The sequence below is a fragment of the Takifugu rubripes genome, chromosome 2 (assembly GCF_901000725.2).
Source record: "Takifugu rubripes chromosome 2, fTakRub1.2, whole genome shotgun sequence".
Lineage (NCBI taxonomy): Eukaryota > Metazoa > Chordata > Actinopteri > Tetraodontiformes > Tetraodontidae > Takifugu > Takifugu rubripes.
In genome coordinates this window covers 13212692-13229909 of record NC_042286.1, presented here as the reverse complement: position 1 = coordinate 13229909, position 17218 = coordinate 13212692, and the positions used below count along the sequence as shown (strand labels likewise).

At 51.6% G+C, this 17218-nt stretch overlaps 1 protein-coding gene across 9 annotated transcripts in view; it reads left to right on the top strand.

The window, feature by feature from the left end:
* npas3 (neuronal PAS domain protein 3) overlaps positions 1-17200 on the top strand; it is a 96676-nt gene extending 79476 nt beyond the window's left edge. For 6 of the 9 annotated variants that reach the window (XM_029833014.1, XM_029833013.1, XM_029833015.1 and 3 more), the window contains 6 exons: positions 6025-6143; positions 6835-7028; positions 8160-8266; positions 11844-11991; positions 12109-12224; positions 14297-17200. In XM_029833014.1, coding sequence (XP_029688874.1) covers positions 6025-6143; positions 6835-7028; positions 8160-8266; positions 11844-11991; positions 12109-12224; positions 14297-15846 — 2234 coding nt within the window. In that variant the 3' untranslated portion in view covers positions 15847-17200. The remainder of the gene's footprint in view (positions 1-6024; positions 6144-6834; positions 7029-8159; positions 8267-11843; positions 11992-12108; positions 12225-14296) is intronic. The other 3 variants (XR_003887638.1, XR_003887637.1, XR_003887636.1) reach the window with 3 other exon arrangements.
* Positions 17201-17218: the final 18 nt, after the last annotated feature.

Sequence of the window (17218 nt, the reverse complement as noted above, 5' to 3'; positions counted from 1 at the left end):
TGTTGGGGGGGGGTGTTGGGAATTCCTCCTTTTTGTCCCTTTCTCTGACTTTAACTGAAGATGAGAGGACAGACGCTACCCGTGGTCGTCCACGTCAGTTTGTCCAGCGTCTGAAGGATGGACGGGCGAGTCGCCCCGAGGTGAGAGAGAAATGAAGATGTGAGGAATAGGAAATAAGGGAGCGCGGCGGCTCGGTGCGGACGCCTTCGACATTCATAAAGTTAATTTGAGGAGGGGCGAGGACAAAGGTGTTTGTCCTCCCGTGTTAATTTGTCTGGAGAGACTGATGGGAGGAAGGAGGAAGAGCAGCGGGGGATGTAGGGACGTGTTTGAATGTGCTCGAGCGCTTAGCAATGTTAATTTGTCCAAAGAAACGGGGAGAGAAGGGAGGTCTGAGCCGGGCAGAGAGGATTAAGATTCATGTATGTGTTCTTTAATGTTAATTTGTCTGGAGAACAGATGAGGAGCAGCCAGGAGGAGGCCCGCCATGAATTTGGATGAGTGTTTCCCAGGAGGAGGGGTCTGAACATTGTCCGGGAGAGAGCGAGCGAGCGGCGCCGCCAGAGGTTCCTCTGGGACGCCGGCGAGCCGCTGTGATCTCCTCTGGTGTTTCGGGCCGGAGGCAGCTCTGCTCCTCTCCCGGGTCCGCTCACAACAATCACATTTACCAGCCTGGGAGGACGTTCTTTCACTAATGGATTTCTGCCTTCCTCCTCCCCCTCCTCTTCCTCCCCCTCTTTTATCTTCTGATTGATCCCGCCGCTGCTCTCTTCATCTTTTTCGCGGTGGTGTTACTGGAGGCTGTGGCCATAACTGGTTCCAGGTAGCTCCTCCCGTGGTGCTAACGTCCCCGCCAGCGTCGGTAACCCTGCTGGATAGACTCCGCCCATCCGGGACTCCGCCCCTCGGTGACCCCGCCCACCAGGGACAGGTTAAAGCAAAGTTAGACGACACGTTCTCCAGACGTTCCGTCCTCTTACCTCAGACTGTTCACCTTGTGTTTTTAATCGCCACGGCGCCCATAAAGGCGTTAAAACAGGAAATGACCCTGGGGGGCTTCATCCCCCCCCCTAACAGACACAAATCATAGTTTGTCTGAAACGAGGCAGAAAGACGCTCCGGCGAAATGAGGGTGACCACTGACGAGGATGTCATTAACAGGACGTCAGAGACGCCGGCGCTCCTCCAAAGATCAAAGTGGACGTGGATTCTCGCCAACATTCGTGTTGGTGCAGCTTTGACCTTTGACCTTTGATCTCCGACAGCAGTCAGCGACCCCTGTTGTGGTCCCGCAGCCACGGGGTCACACGTTCTGGTCTCTGAGAGCTTCTGTTGCGTCACCGGCGTCGGGTGTTTAACATGAAGACGTTTGTGTTTCACCCCCTGCTGCCTTTTTCTGTCCTTTCATTTTCCCTTTTAAAGGTGCTTTTGAAAGCTGATTCTTCTAAATCTCCTTACAAAGTTGCACTTAATTGAATATTTATTGTAATTTTCTTTTATCGGGGAAATATTGTTGAGAAAGCAGCCGAGTCCTGCAGCTCATAACAATGATTCTGCCCTGCAGGAAAACACCATAAGTTCTCCATTATTAGCTCCTCGCACTCTAATTGTCCACGGCGTCCCCTTATTCCAACATCATAAGTCTTTGATTATTGTTGCTAATTGCACTATTAGCACAGTGGAGGGGAATAATTTGTCATAATCGCTCACATTCATCATAATTATGCAAGTTTACAGTCACCTACGCTTAATGTCATTTAGAGCAGCTGCCCAAGGACACTGTGCATGTGTGTGTGGGTGTGTGTGTGTGTCTGTGTGTGTGTGTGTGTGTGTGTGTGTGAAAGAGAGATTTTTCTTTTAAATGAAATTTGCTTATAAAAAAGTTTCCTAAAGTTTCTAGTGCTGGAGGAACTCCATTTCCCACAATCCTCCATGGTAGTTCAGCCTCTGGAATGACAGTGAATAACGTGACATTCATACATGGTGATCAAAGCGATCTCTCGTCTTTAATGTGACGTCGGCTGTCAAGCGTGTTTTTGGGTGGGGGGGGTCACAGAAGCTGTGGTCGCTATGGTGATTATCATTTCCTTAATTTAGGTCAGAAGCTGTTGCTACAGCATCCCGGTGATCACCTGCACACCGTCCCTTTACAGCTCTCTGATCAGGCACCTCGTGTGTGTGTGTGTGTGTGTGTGTGTGTGCGTGTGTGTGTGTGTGTGTGTGTGTGTGTGTGTGTGTGTGTGTGAGACAGGAGGAGAAAGAGGCTGAAGAGTTCTTCAAGACTTTGAAGTTTAGGGAGCGTTCACGTTAGCGTGTGTGCTAATGATCTGAAGTTCGCCATCGAGGCTCCAGAGGCGATGACGTCATTTCCTGTTTGATATTGTTCATGTGATCAGACAGGAAGTTTGTACTGATCAGAAGTCTCCCTCGGATTGTGTTTGCTAATTGGTTCAGTCGCTCCATCTGCTCGTGGGCACGCCGCCGCCACCTGCTGTCGCTCCCGTCTTTCTTTTTCCGCCTTTCTTGTCGGGATTCTTTTATCTGTCATCCAGCCGAACCTGAGTAGGGAGGAAGTAACAGGACAGATGGGAAGAAGGAGGCGGGGTTAATGTCTGACAGGAGGAAGACGGGAGATGAAGGAGAGACAGAGACAAAGACCGGATACAGGTGTTTGAAATTGGGGGAGGAAAAGAGGTGTTTTCTCTCTCCCCCTCTCTCTCCTCCTCTCTCTCCCCCTCTCTCTCTCTCCCCCTCTTTCTCCTCCTCTGTCTCCTCTCTCCTCCTCTCTCTCCTCTCTCCTCTCTTTCCTCCTCTTTCCTCCTCTCTCTCCTCCTCTCTCTCCTCTTCCCTTCTCTCTCTCCTCCTCTCTCTCCTCTCTCCTCCTCTCTCTCCTCTCCTTCCTCTCTCTCTCCTCCTCTCTTTCCTCCTCTCTTTCCTCTCTTTCCTCCTCTCTCCTCCTCTCTCCTCCTCTCTTTCCTCTCTCTCCCCCTCTCTCTCCTCCTCTCTCTCCTCCTCTCTCTCCTCCTCTCCTCTCTCTCCCCTCTTTCTCCTCCTCTCTCTCCTCTCTCCTCCTCTCTCTCCTCTCTTTCCTCCTCTCTCTCCTCCTCTCTCCTCCCTCCTCTCTCTCCTCTCTCCCCTCCTCTCTCTCCTCTTTCCTCCTCTCTCCTCCTCCTCTCTCCTCCTCTCTTCCCTCCTCTCTCTCCTCTCTCCTCCTCCTCTCTTCCCTCCTCTCTCTCCTCCTCTCTCTCCTCCTCTCTCCTCCTCCTCTCTTTCCTCCTCTTTCCTCCTCTCTCTCCTCCTCTCTTTCCTCCTCTCTTTCCTCCTCTCTCCTCCTCTCTCTCCTCCTCTCTCTCCTCCTCTCTTTCTTCCTCTCTCCTCCTCCTCTCTTCCCTCCTCTCTCTCCTCCTCTCTCTCCTCTCTCCTCCTCCTCTCTTCCCTCCTCTCTCCTCCTCTCTCTCCTCTCTCCTCCTCCTCTCCTCCTCCTCTCTCCTCCTCTCTCTCCTCCTCTCTCTCCTCCTCTCTCCTCCTCCTCTCTTCCTCCTCTTTCCTCCTCTCTCTCCTCCTCTCTCTCCTCCTCTCTCCTCCTCTCTCTCCTCCTCTCTTTCTTCCTCTCTCCTCCTCCTCTCTTCCCTCCTCTCTCTCCTCCTCTCTCTCCTCCTCTCTCCTCCTCCTCTCTTTCCTCCTCTTTCCTCCTTTCTCTCCTCCTCTCTCTCCTCCTCTCTCCTCCTCTCTCTCCCTCTCTCTCCCCCCTCCCCCGGCCTTTCTCCTCTTCTCCTCCTGCCATTTTCCTGAGGTTCCTCAGGGCTCTGATCTTGGTACTTTCCCTTCTATTCTCCAGAACTTTTCACATTGTCCTCCTTCATGTCTGCTTAATCCTCCTCCTCCTCTTCCTCCTCCTCCAGTAAACTGAAAAATTATCAGTCTCTTCTTCTCCTGACACAGTTTGTCAAACCTGTCTGATAGGAAACACATTCTCTCCCCCCCCCCCTCCCCCTCCTCCTCCTCCCCCCCCCAACCTGATGGTAGCAATTCAATTATGGGTGAGGAGGCGATAGCAGGGGGAGAGGCTGGAATATGACAGGACAGTTACAAAGTGTTTACACAATTAAAGTTCCCCGACAGGAGTGTGTGTGAGTGTGTGTCTGTGCGTGAGTGTGAGTAAACCGCTGCACATTTGTCATTTGCCTCTCATCTCGTCGTCCCACAGCCCCTGTTGCATTGTGGGTAAGGAGAGGAAGTGAAGGTAAAGAGGAAGGATGTGAGAAAACGAGGAAACAAAGGGATGGAGAAAGATGGATGCTCCGGAGAGTGGACGGGTGCGTTCTGCCCCTGGACGAAGCCCAAACCTTTGGGTTTTCGCCGCTCTGTTGTCGTGGCGATGATGGTTCGCGAAGGTTGCGACGACCTTGGCGCCCGCCGCCGCCGCCATCACGCGCGTTTGCGAGGTATCGGGCGCGTCATTAGACGGGCTGACAATGATACGCGTCCGCCGAGACGCTCGCCACACTCGCACGCACGTGGGGGGAAACGCTCGGCACTCTGGGTATTGTCCAAAGATCACAGGCGAAGTGGAGTTGTTCTTTTTAATTAATCATTTGTCCTTCAGACGGAAAAAGTTTCCAGGCCGTAGATAATTAGGTCCCAGAGTCGGCGGCGGCGGCACCTGCTGCCTTTGTAGCTGCTAATCTTTGTCTTGTAGGAGCGCCGTCCCAGAAGACACTGGGGCGGCGCTCCCCCCCGCCTCATTTACTGCTCATTCTTCTTTCACACCTTCATTCCATCGTTCTCTTTTTCCTTCCTCATTCTTTCATCTGTTCTCACATCAGTTTTCTCCCTTTTCTTCTTCTCTTTCGTTCTTTTTATGTTTCTGTTTGTCTCTTCCGTCCGTGTTTCTCCTCCTCCTATTCCTCTCTGCCCCCCCCCCCCCCCCCCCGTCTCCTTCAAGGGCGACGTTTATATCGTAACAGATGAATTTGCATATTAATTTATTTCTCTCAATTTTTTCAGATTAGATGTTGTCAACATGCATCAACACTGATCAAACTCAAGAGTGTGTGTGTGTGTGTGTGTGTGTGTGTGTGTGTATGTGTGTGTGTGTGTGTGTTTTGTATGGTAAAGGTGGTCGAGCAGTTGTTGGTGTCGAAAAGACAAACTTTCTTTGATCATGTTTGATTCTTGATTTTCTAGATTTAATAATCCAAGTGAATCACTAAAAATCTAATTCAATTAGAATTTTCTCAACTCTACAAAATTAAGATGTTAATATTTTTAGATTTTAATTTTTTGGAGTGTAAAAAAATTTACGGAGGAATTCATAAATTGTTGGAATTCAAATGTCCTTAAAAGGGAACCTTAAACTGGATGAAAGACAGTATTAATTAGAACGTTAAAGAGTCTTTTAAAGTCACTCAGGAATTAAGTTAAAATTCTGACAACTTAGCTCAAAGCTATTGTTTTTTATTATTATTGATGTTTTTTTACCTTTACACACAAAGTGGCTCTTTTATAACGTGCAGGTGAACTAAAACCCATTTTTGACACTATTGATCTCCTGCTGTGACGATGCTAACGTTAGCCAGCCGCGGGTGCTAATCCACCTGCTTCAGGAAGTGACCCGGGGTCACGTGGGGTCACGTGACAGCTGCACTGGCGCGGTTCTGATCAGTGCGTGGCCAGATGTTTCTGTCACTTCCTGTGACAGATGGAAGGCTGACGAGCACGCCGCTGGCGTTTGACCTTTACATTCCGTCTGGCTTCACTTTTCCCCTGATTTGTTTCTCTGTGACAATTTATTCCGACGTGAGAAGATTACGCCTCTCAAACACGTGTTTAATTTGTGCGCGAGGCCTCGTGTCCTTTGTTTTTGCTCTCGTCTCATCGGCTGCTGATGTGTTTTGACGTGAGCTGATCTCAGGTGATTGACGTGTTGACAGCAGCTGCGAGCTGCCGCCTTCTCTAGGATTTGGGTGAGATTAACGTGTGTGTGTGTGTGTGTGTGTGTGTGTGTGTGTGTGTGTCTCCCAGTGGAGTCCAGCAGTCCCAGTCTCCTGGCCCCCGACAACACTCTGGAACGATCCTTCTTCATCAGGATGAAGTCGACGCTCACTAAGAGAGGAGTTCACATCAAGTCCTCGGGATACAAGGTGAGTCCAAGGTCGTCGCAGACGCCGGCGTCACTGAGAAGAAGAACGTGGTCATCTGAGATGATCCGCTCTGGCGTGAGTGTGTGCGGGGGTGTGTTTCTACCTGGCAGACTCAGATCTCATGCAAATCATGGAGACACACATAAATATTCATCCACACGTGGATGTATAACTAAACACATTTTACACACACACACACACAGATTGTAGGTGTGTTTCTGCCGGTCTGTAACAACCTTCCAGATTGTTTACAGTAACTTCCAGCGTAATGTTCCACGGTAGCTGGTGTTAGCATTAGCATTAGCATTAGCGCGCACGTCCTCATGAGCAAAGCCTGAATTTGATGACTAAACAGTAAATCCAGAAATGCGACTGATTTTATCCTGATGATCAGACGCCAAAACATCTGTTTACGAGACGGATTTTGGTTTGTTTAAACCCACAAATTTGTAAAGAGTCTGTGGTTAAGATGTGGCCTCTGAAGCTTCAGGCCAGTTTAAAAACCCAGGAAATGACAGGAAAATGGGATGGATGGATGGATGATGGATGGATGATGGATGGATGGATGGATGGATGATGGATGGACAGATGGATGGATGGATGGATGGATGGACAGATGGATGATGGATGGATGTACGTACGTACTTCTGGTCCATGGAAGGCGTCTGACCACACCCCTCTGCCCCCTCAGGTGATCCACGTCACGGGCCGGCTGCGTATCAGGATGGCGTTGACTCACAGCCGCTCGGTGCCCAATCAGATCATGGGGATGGTGGCGGTGGCCCACGCCCTGCCCCCGCCCACCCTCAACGAGGTCCGCATCGACTGTCAGATGTTCGTCACCAGGGTCAACATGGACCTGAAGATCGTCTACTGTGAGAACAGGTACGGGCCTGAAGCCTCGGGGCCAGTAGGGCCAGCAGGACCAGTAGGGCCAGCAGGACCAGTAGGGCCAGTAGGACCAGTAGGGCCAGCAGGACCAGTAGGGCCAGCAGGACCAGTAGGGCCAACAGGACCAGTAGGGCCAGCAGGACCAGTAGGGCCAGTAGGGCCAACAGGACCAGTAGGACCAGTAGGGCCAGCAGGACCAGTAGGGCCAGTAGGGCCAACAGGACCAGTAGGACCAGTAGGACCAGCAGGGCCAGTAGGGCCAGTAGGGCTGCACATCAGACAGGAAATAATTAGTCAGAATTCTGACTTTAGTCCAACTCGTCTTTGTAATCCTTGCGCCCCATTGGTCCGTTACTCCCCTGTGGGCGGGGCCTGAGGGTCTGCACCTTGTGATCGGCGTTCCTATTCAGGAAGTGCGTCCCGTCCCCGCTGCCGAGCGCCGGAATCCAGCGGCCGGTCCAGATAAAGCCGATAAGCATCAGGAGTTAACCGACCACACAGATTCCTATCAGAGAGAGAAAAAGCTTCATGTTTTATTCCGGGAACAGAGCAGCGGGAGGAAAGATGGCAGACAGATTGCTTTTTTTGTGGGCGGGATAAACGGGGACACAACGCGAGGCGGGCGGCGATATCGAATGCGGAGCGACAGGCGGCGAGCGCCGCTGCCATTACAGCCCCATTTTGAGGATGAGTTTCTAAGAGAATGAGAAAATGGGTGATTTTTTTTCCCTGGAGAACAGAGTGTGCTGTTATCTCGCCGCCAGACATTAGCCCCGCCCCCCCGCTGCCCGTCCTCTATCACAATGATACCTGGGAAATTGATCTGTCTATCCTGTGGCGAATTTGCTCAAATTAAACCTTTTAAAGCGTCGGCTGTAGACGGACGGCCTTCGCTCCGTTCTCGGCTTTATTATTGCCTATTGCCCCCCCGCCCCCCCCTCCGTAAATCTTTTTTAATCTCCAGGAAGAGCAGAAACTTTCCCACAATGGTGATTCCGGTAACGAACCTTCCGGGGCCACGGCCCAGTTGTGCTGGTTGATCTGGTGTTTTGCTCAGTGTCTCATGTTGCTGCTCGAGTCCCTTTGTTGTTGTCTCTTATTGATCCCCGATTGTTGATCGATCAGGGTCAGCGATTACATGGATCTGACTCCGGCCGACATTGTCGGGAAAAGATGCTACCAGGTCGTTCACGCCGAAGACGTGGAGGGGATCAGACAGAGCCACCTGGACCGTGAGTACATCACATGACCTCACCCCTCACTCCCATTGGACGGCCGCGGCTCAAACTCAAACCTGACGGTCGCTCACGCGATGGCAGGAAACTTTTCCGATTATCTTCTGCAGAACTTCCTCAGAACTCAACATCCAGGCTGGTAATCGGGGGGGGGGGGGGGTCACGCAGGACAGAGAGGTGGAGGTGTTAAACAGCAGGAAGAGAAGGAATATGGGGAGATTATTCCCGTGTGTGTGGACGGGAGGTCACGGAGGCGAGCCGGCCTCATACGCACCTCGGCTCACCTTTCCTCCTCCTCCCTTTAAATTAATTTCCTCCGGCTCTCAGAAAGTCTTCAGGGTTCCGGAGGTGCGCGTTCCTCCGGCTGTCATCGCCATCGGGCCAGAGAGGCTCCTCCTAATCTGTCCGGGAACGCCGCTGATTTCGGAGCAGCAGAGCTGTCGCTAGCGCCCATTAGGCTGTTTAAATACCCACAATCCTCCTGTGTTCAGTAGCTTCTGACCCTTGTGGGTAATTCTGTGGTGAAGGAGGCCGGTCCCGTCTGAGGTGACGACATCGGAACTGTTTCCCATTTTGAGCTCCGATCGTCATTAGCGGTTCCAAGAGTGTGTGTCGATCGCAGCTGAAGCTCTTGGATTATTCCGGAGCCGTTCCGATGGTTCTGAAGGGGAGCGGATGTCTGATGTTCAGTCCGGGCGGAGAGGAACGTCTTCACACGTCTCTCTCCCGGAATTCTTTCCGCATCCACGCTCGCTCCTCCGCGAGTGGGACGGTTAGGGAATCGATCAAGGTGTGTTTTGGAGGGAAAGCCTGTTCTCTGAACTGGGATCTAAATTTTAAAAGGCTTCTTTTTAAGTGAAGGACGGGGGCCTGATCCTCCCCTGTGAAGCTGCATCGCGCTCTAAGTCTCCATCATTACCTGCTGACACTCGGTCTTAACTGGGGTCAGATCTCAAAGTCAATCTGTCCTGGTTTCCACCGCAGAAACAGACCGGGGGGGGCGGGGGGGCACAAAGGAGGAGCTTTAAAGAGCTCAAAGGAGGAATGGAGAACTCTGTTTCTCATGGAGATACGGATGCAGGGATGGATGAGAGTCAGACTATTAACAAATGAAATGTGAAGTCACAGACGGGACTTCACCCGAGGGAGGACGTGGACCGGCTCGACATTAACGCAGCTCAGTTTGGAGGTGGGAACGATGAGAGGGAGAACTTGTTCTCCTCGGAGAGGGATGAGGGGTCAGAGGAGGACACAACGGATGGACCTTAGAGGAGAGGGGAGGAAAAGAATCCAGGTGAAAAGTGGAGAGCAGGAGGGACAGGAAAGAGGGGATGACGAGAGAGAGAGAGAGCATCAAATGTTATGGGACATAAAAGACAGACAGATGAGCACAGGAGTGAAAACTCTGGATTTAAACCTGCAGGCGTTTTAGCAGAGCTGGTCTCTGTGGAGCAAATCTGCCTTTAATGAGCGCTCACACACACACACACACACACACATACCTGCACATACAAACATACACATTTATACACACACAGGTGTAAATTACAGATACACATATTAGGAGTTACATAAAGACACACACACACGGCGCATGAGCTGTTCGGAGCTCCTCTCAGAACCTCTCCAAGCTGGTCCTGATGGTCCCCATAAGCAAGACAAAACACACACACACACACACACACACACTTTGATTACTGTAGATTAGGTGAAAAGAGGAGTGAAAGTCAAACAAATCAGAAGTAAAGAAAGAGTTAAAGGAGGAGATGGTGCGACACTGACTGAAGGAGAGTTTAAAAAAGAGGTGGAGAGACTTTAAAAGGGAATAGAGCTCCTTTAATCTGGTGGTCTCTCTCCTGCAGCCTCGGGCGAGCCTGCAGCGCTCTCTCTCTCTCCTCTACTCTCTCTCCTTCTCTCTCTCTCTCTCCTCTCTCTCTCCTCTACTCTCTCTCTCCTCTACTCTCTCTCTCCTCTACTCACTCACTCACTTTCTTTCTCTCTCCTCTACTCTCTCTCTCCTCTACTCTCTCTCTCTCCTCTCTCTCTTTCATTAGTGGGTGATCGGAGAATGGGGGAGAAGAGAGGAGAGGAGGGCCTAAAATCTCACCTGTAGTCAGACAGAACAGTTGTTTGGATTTGACTAGTGTCCAGATGTGGGGGGGGGGTCCACTGGGTTTACTGGGATCTCCTCCCAGGGTGTGAGGACTTCCTGGGCGTGGCCAGAAACATGCTAAAATGATTAGCCACGCCCCCAGGAGAGGGGAACAGAACTTAAGTTTCTAACTCCAATACATTTCTGAAGTTCCTGTGATTCCCTTTCATGGTTTCACTTCAACACTGTGTGTGTGTGAGTGAGTGTGTGTGCGTGAGTGTGTGAATGTGTGTGTGTGTGTGTGTGTGCGTGAGTGTGTGTGTGTGAGTGTGTGCGTACTCTATCGTACAAACAAAGCAAGGTCACATTGAAGGTGATGTGATCCTCCATCGCAGCCTTAACATGCAAACAAGTTATTTTGCTCCCTCTCTCTCTCCTCCCTCTCTCTCCTCTCTCTCTCTCCTCTCTCTCTTTCCTCTCCTCTCTCTCTCCCCTCGTCTATCTCTCTATCTCTTTCTCTCTCTCTGCTATTTGGCCAGTCAATTACACCCCCTCCCCGGGGGGCGTCGTCTTAAACAATGTTCTCAGTTTCTAATAGTTTTTAATTACTGCCCTTCTTTTTGTATAAATCACTCCGTACTTTCTCCCTCTTCCGTCTCCATTGTGGAAAATCCTATTTGTGTTCCATAATTAAATGGAGGACAAGGATATGAGCGCAGCGTCCTCGTCTCCTGACTCTCTGTTTAAGCTCTCCTGATTAATGCCAACACATATTGCTCCAGATAACCATTTAGTGGTTAATTTAGCCAAAGTTATTGTCTCTGGCTGCTGTCGCAGGGGCGGAGCAAGAGGGTGGGGGGTGGGGGTCAGAGCCCGGCGAGGCCTGTCATGGTGGCACAGCACTACCTGCTGGAGGGGGCTGGTATTACAGCCGCTTCAAGCACGTGGAGGAGGATTCACCTTTAGGTGAACACCACGACATTCCAGTCTGGCCCAGTACAACCAGTTCATTTATCCTCTCACAGTTTCACAGTTAACTGGTTTAATTGTACTCATCATTGTAGTTGTACATTGTTTTCACTTGCACCAACTCCCTCCTCTCCCTCCTCCCTCTCTCCCTCCTCTCCCTCCTCTCTTCCGTCCTTTCTCCCTCCCTCCATTTCTCTCTCCTCTTTCCCTCCCTCTCCCTCCTCTCTTCCATCCTTTCTCCCTCCCTCTTTTCCTCCCTCTCTCCTCTCTCTCCCTCCCTCTCCCTCCTCTCTTCCATCCTTTCTCCCTCCCTCTTTTCCTCCCTCTCTCCTCTCTCTCCCTCCCTCTCCCTCCTCTCTTCCATCCTTTCTCCCTCCCTCTTTTCCTCCCTCTCCCCTCTCTCTCCCTCCTCTCTTCCATCCTTTCTCCCTCCCTCTTTTCCTCCCTCTCCCCTCTCTCTCCCTCCTCTCCTCCATCCTTTCTCCCTCCCTCCTTTCCTCCACCCCCTCTCAGTGATGAACAAGGGTCAGTGCATCACTAAGTACTACAGATGGATCCAGAAGAACGGCGGCTACATCTGGATCCAGTCCAGCGCCACCATCGCCATAAATGCCAAGAACGCCAGTGAGAAGAACATCGTCTGGGTCAACTATGTCCTCAGGTCAGGCACCAGCTGACTCGGTACCATGACGACAAGCGGTCAAAGTTCAGACTTCTTGAATGTTCAAAGGTGTTGTCACCGTTTCCATGGTCACTGACAGCAAAAGTTTTTTCACAGTAATCATGAATATAAAGACACGCCCATGGACATCGCTCAGCTTCCAAACCTGCCTGAGAAAACCCCCGAGTCCTCCGAATCCTCTGACTCGGAGTCCGAGTCCAAAGAAAACTCAGGTAGGACATCAATATTCCGAATTCTATTCTATTCTATTTTCTTATTTTTCTCTGCGTGCTCTTGCTGTTGTTGCACTGTAAATTTCCCCGTGTGGGACAATAAAGGACCTGAATCTGAATCTGAATGGACCAGGTAAAGTGATGCCTTTTAAGAACCAGCAGCACATGTGTGGGTGTGGTCAACACGTGGGTGTGGTCAACACATGGGTGGTGCCATGGTGTGGGTGTGGTCAACACGTGGGAAGTGCCAGTGTGTGGGTGTGGTCAACATGTGGGTGTGGTCAACACGTGGGAAGTGCCAGTGTGTGGGTGTGGTCAACATGTGGGTGTGGTCAACATGTGGGTGTGGTCAACACGTGGGAAGTGCCAGTGTGTGGGTGTGGTCAACATGTGGGAGGTGCCAGTGTGTGGGTGTGGTCAACACGTGGGTGGTGCCATGGTGTGGGTGTGGTCAATGTGTGGGAGGTGCCAGCGTGTGGATGGTGCCAGTGTGTGGGTGTGGTCAACGTGTGGGAGGTGCCAGTGTGTGGGTGTGGTCAATATGTGGGTGGTGCCAAGATGTAGGTGTGGTCAACATGTGGGTGGTGTCAGTGTGTGGGTGTGGTCAACATGTGGGAGGTGCCAGTGTGTGGGTGTGGTCAACATGTGGGAGGTGCCAGTGTGTGGGTGTGGTCAACATGCCCCAATGGCTGCAGCCCCAGAGGGCTGCAAACCAGCCCCAGAATGGCTGAAGAGCACAGCAGAGCTGCCAGAAAAGCCTCCAGAGGAAACTACCAGTGAGTCCAGTCTGGCATCGCCATTGATGCTGTAGTCTGTGAATTTTACAGATTTACGGTTCCAACAACAAAGCTGAACTCGTATAGCTTTGATCTTCTTCATCTTTGTTCTTTCGCTGTGATGCTAGCTCGTTCCGTGCTCCTGAAGCTCTGCGTCGTCACAAGGGGGCGTGTTGACAAACACCACATTATTGATCTCAGCTTTTCTAAAAGCTTCAACCAGAAATGTCCGATTCCGTGAGAATTCACACAATAATAAATTATTCCTGCTCACAAACACAAATCCAGGATTAAGTTCCTGGCCGAGGCCTCCGGCTGCCAGCTGAGGAGCTGCCAGTTTCAGCCTCCACCTCCAGCTGAACATCGCCGCGCCGCTGCCAGCTGCTGTTGGACGGGAATCATTCTGGCACGCCGTCAATGGTCATGTGACACTAGCTGCTGCTGGAGGCATGCAGCCGGGCCGCGGCGCCCGCAGTGTTCAGAGCATCTGACCTCTGACCTTTGACACAGAACAGCCTCTGACTTTTAGACGAGAGGGACATAAATGTTTCCTGGGACGAGAAAATGTGTAAATAATGTTAACCCGAAGCTTACGAGCAACGCTGTTACCGTGGTGACGGGCTATCCCAGGTTAGGGGCCGCATCAGAGCAGAACCAGGTGCGTTGTGGTGTAAACTCTCAGGTCTACCCACCTTCAGCCCCACGACAGAGGAGTTCTCGAGTTTGTGAAAGGATTTTTCTGTTTTCCTGAAACCAAGCGGACGTTTCTGCTGCCACAGACGAGGCGGCGTTGGCAGCGTGCAGCCGCTGGCCCCGGCCTCTGCTGGCAGGAGAGCGCGTTAGCGCGTAAAAGGCTGGACAAGAATCACACACAACACGGCCCCACACACAAACCTTCATGGGCACGTTGAAATCATCCACATTCCAAACACACCAAGTAGCCCGACAGGTGCTAACCGGTTAGCAGCATTTGTCAGGCCGACTTTTAATCCCATTTATATTCGTGTAAATAAAGATCAGGCGTTATTTGCGTTCGTATCTAATTATCTTTCCACTCAGAACAGCTTCCGTAAGATGCTAACAGGCTCCTGGAGGGAAACTGAAGGGTCTGTTTCACACTACGACCTGTAGGGGGCAGCAGTTTGTCCCTGTCATGATGTTCATCTCAGATAAACTGGACCAAGAAGAAGCCCAACAAAAACCAACCGCTGTGTCTCCCAACAAAGGAAATGTTTAACTAGTAGCCACAAAAAGGGAAAATGTCTTCCACAAATATCTTCCTTTGTGTCCCCACAGACACCGAGGACACAAAGTGTGAGAGGAAACCGGGCCCTGAATGTCGAGAAGATCCCGAGGCTGACAGGAAGCATCACCAGCAGCCCGGACCTCCACACTGCTCCAGCGAACAGGAGATGAAGCACCAGGAAGAAGGAGACAGCTCCAGTAACCCTGAGAGCCAGGAGAGTGACGACAGCCCAGAACCTTCAGATGGAGAGTTGGAGGAACAGGAGGAGGCAGCAGGAGAAGGAGAAAGGCTGGGCAGGTTAACGGGACTGGGGGGGCTGGGGGGGCTGGGCGCCATCGGACGGCTGACCAATCTGGGCGGGCTTCATATTAAAGTAGAGCACTATGGAGAAGGCGAAGAAGTGCACAACTCCCAGACGTCTTCATCGGAGGAGGAGGAGGAGGAGCAAGAAGGAGGCGTGCCGGAGTACGACAGCACCGGTTCGGCAGGAAAACTCCACAAGCGACGGAAGAGGAGGAAAGTGCAGAAGTGGGACGGCTCCCGAAACCGAAGACTCCGCATCTCCACCTCCCCCAGTCCCATCGCCATTGGAGATGCCGCTCAGCTCGTTGAGCCCTCCCAGACCACGCCCGCTTCATCCCTACTCCCGCCGGCGGCGTCCCCCGACGGCGCCGCCAACACGTCCTCCGTCCTGAAGATCAAGACGGAGATGGCCGAACCCATCAACTTTGACAACGACAGCAGCATCTGGAACTACCCACCGAACCGAGAGATCTCCAGGAACGAGTCCCCCTACAGCATGACGTCCAAACCTGGCGCGGCCGTGGGCCACGACGCCTTCCCGCCCCCCCAGGGAGGCTCCCTCCAAGTCGCCATTCCAGACTCTGTCCTCACCCCTCCTGGGACAGAAGGAGGAGTGAGGAAACTTCCCTACAACGGGAACTCTGCACCTTCCTCAGCTTCCAGCGCCACCAGTCTAGCTCCTCCCTCGAGCACCTCCTCTGCCGACCCTTTGTCCCCTCCCCTGTCCGCCTCCCCGCGGGACAAGCAGCAAGGCACCCCGACCACATCGTCCTCCTCCTCCACCTCCTCCTCCTCCACCACCTCCTCCTCCTCCTCCTCCTCGCTGCTGTACTCTGGAGATCTGGAGGCGCTGCAGCGTCTGCAGGCTGGAAACGTGGTGCTGCCCCTGGTGCACCGGGTGGCAGGACCCCCCACCAACACCACGTCCCCCCGGGTCTACACCACCGGGACCATCAGGTACGCGCCGGCAGACGTCACCCTGGCTATGGCACAAGGCAACCTGCTTCCCAACGCCGCCATGAACTTCGTGGACAGCTCTGGGTTCGGCCTGGACCCCAAGACGCCCATGGAGATGCTGTACCACCACGTGCACAGGCTCAACATGTCGGCGGCGGCGGCCGCCAGCCCCTTCGTGGGCTCTCCGGCTGCCACGGCCACAAACGGCAGCCTGGGGGGCCAGATGGCGTCCGCCAACGTCTTCACCACAGCAGAAGGACTGTTCTCCACGCTGCCGTTTCCCGTCTACAGCAACGGGATCCACAGCACTCAGGCGGCCCTGGAGAGGAAGGAGGACTAAGGCTGAAGACCACCACACTGTGTTTCTGGATCAGAGACAGCACAGCACCGTGTTCCAGACAGCAAATCGTACTCCAGCACTTTGAACCTGAGCTAACGAGCTTGTGTAATAGACGTGAATGAACCCTCAAAGACCTTTTCTATCTTCATCTCTTCTCTTCTCCTCCTCTCTTTGCTTCTGGTGTCCGTTTTTTTTTTCTTTCTCCTCTAACAGATGAACAAACTTCTTTATTGGACAGAATTCTTTTGCCTGTTTTTGCCTTGACGGAGCCCGACGGGGCGACTTTTGGGGTCCGACCTGTCGGCGTGGACGAGACGTTCAGAGGAGGACGCCACCGTTCCCTCCCTCTGTATCTTGATGTGATCAAGGGTTGGAAGGAGAAGCTTTTGACGGCCAGGAGGGGGCGCTCTCTCAGAGATAATCTTTTGAAAAAAGGTTTTTGAGGATGTTTCTCAGTTTGAGGGAATAGTTTAGAGAATTAATGCCGTTTTATTTCTTTTTCCTCCTTTTTTTTTTTATAAAGTATTCTAGCTCAGATTTAACTTACAAATCAAGCATTAAGAAGAAAAAAAAACGAATAAAAAAAAAAGCAATTTCTGCCGGGTAATGACCTGTGAATTCTCGAATGTTACTACTTCCTCTGTATCCCAGGAGTTTACCTACAGGTCTTCAGCGAGCGTGGAGACCTCCTCACTGGTTCCATCCGTGTCCGTCCCTGCAGACTCATGGTGCTAGCGAGCGTCCAGTAACCCTGATTCAGCTGGCTGATGTGGGTGCTGTCCCTGAACCCACACCTCCTCAGTGAATTCCATGCTTTTATTTTGGAGGGGGAGTAGTTTCCAAACATCTTTTCTTCATCTGATCTTCAGGAAAGTCAGAAACGCAGCAAAAACCTTCAAACCTCTGAATCAGCAGCACGTCCGGAGCCTGTTTGAGGAACCGGGGGCACAGGAACAGGCTTCTGGGCTCTGTTGGTAGAAATGTAGGTTCCACCACATCTGCATCCTTTCATCGATTCACTTTAATCCTCAGTGAGACTGAAGCTAACACGCTAACTTGAAAATGAATGTTCCAAAACCTTGCTTTTGTACTACTTCCTGTTTCCTCCTCCTCGTCGGCGTCTTCTTCCTGAACCAGAACCGCCTCCTCCAGTCCACTTTCTTCCATCTCATCACCGAACCCTGTGATTAAAAAATACATATCAGTAAGGAGATTGTAATAAAAACATGCATTTTCAATCAATCTATAAAACAATCAATCCAATAACTACAAAAAAAGCTTCTTTTTTTGAGGAGTATAAAAGTCTTTGTCTGTCTTTTTGTGGGTTTTTTTCCATCCTCTGTTGCCAAAAAAAGAAAGTTTGGTGTTTTCA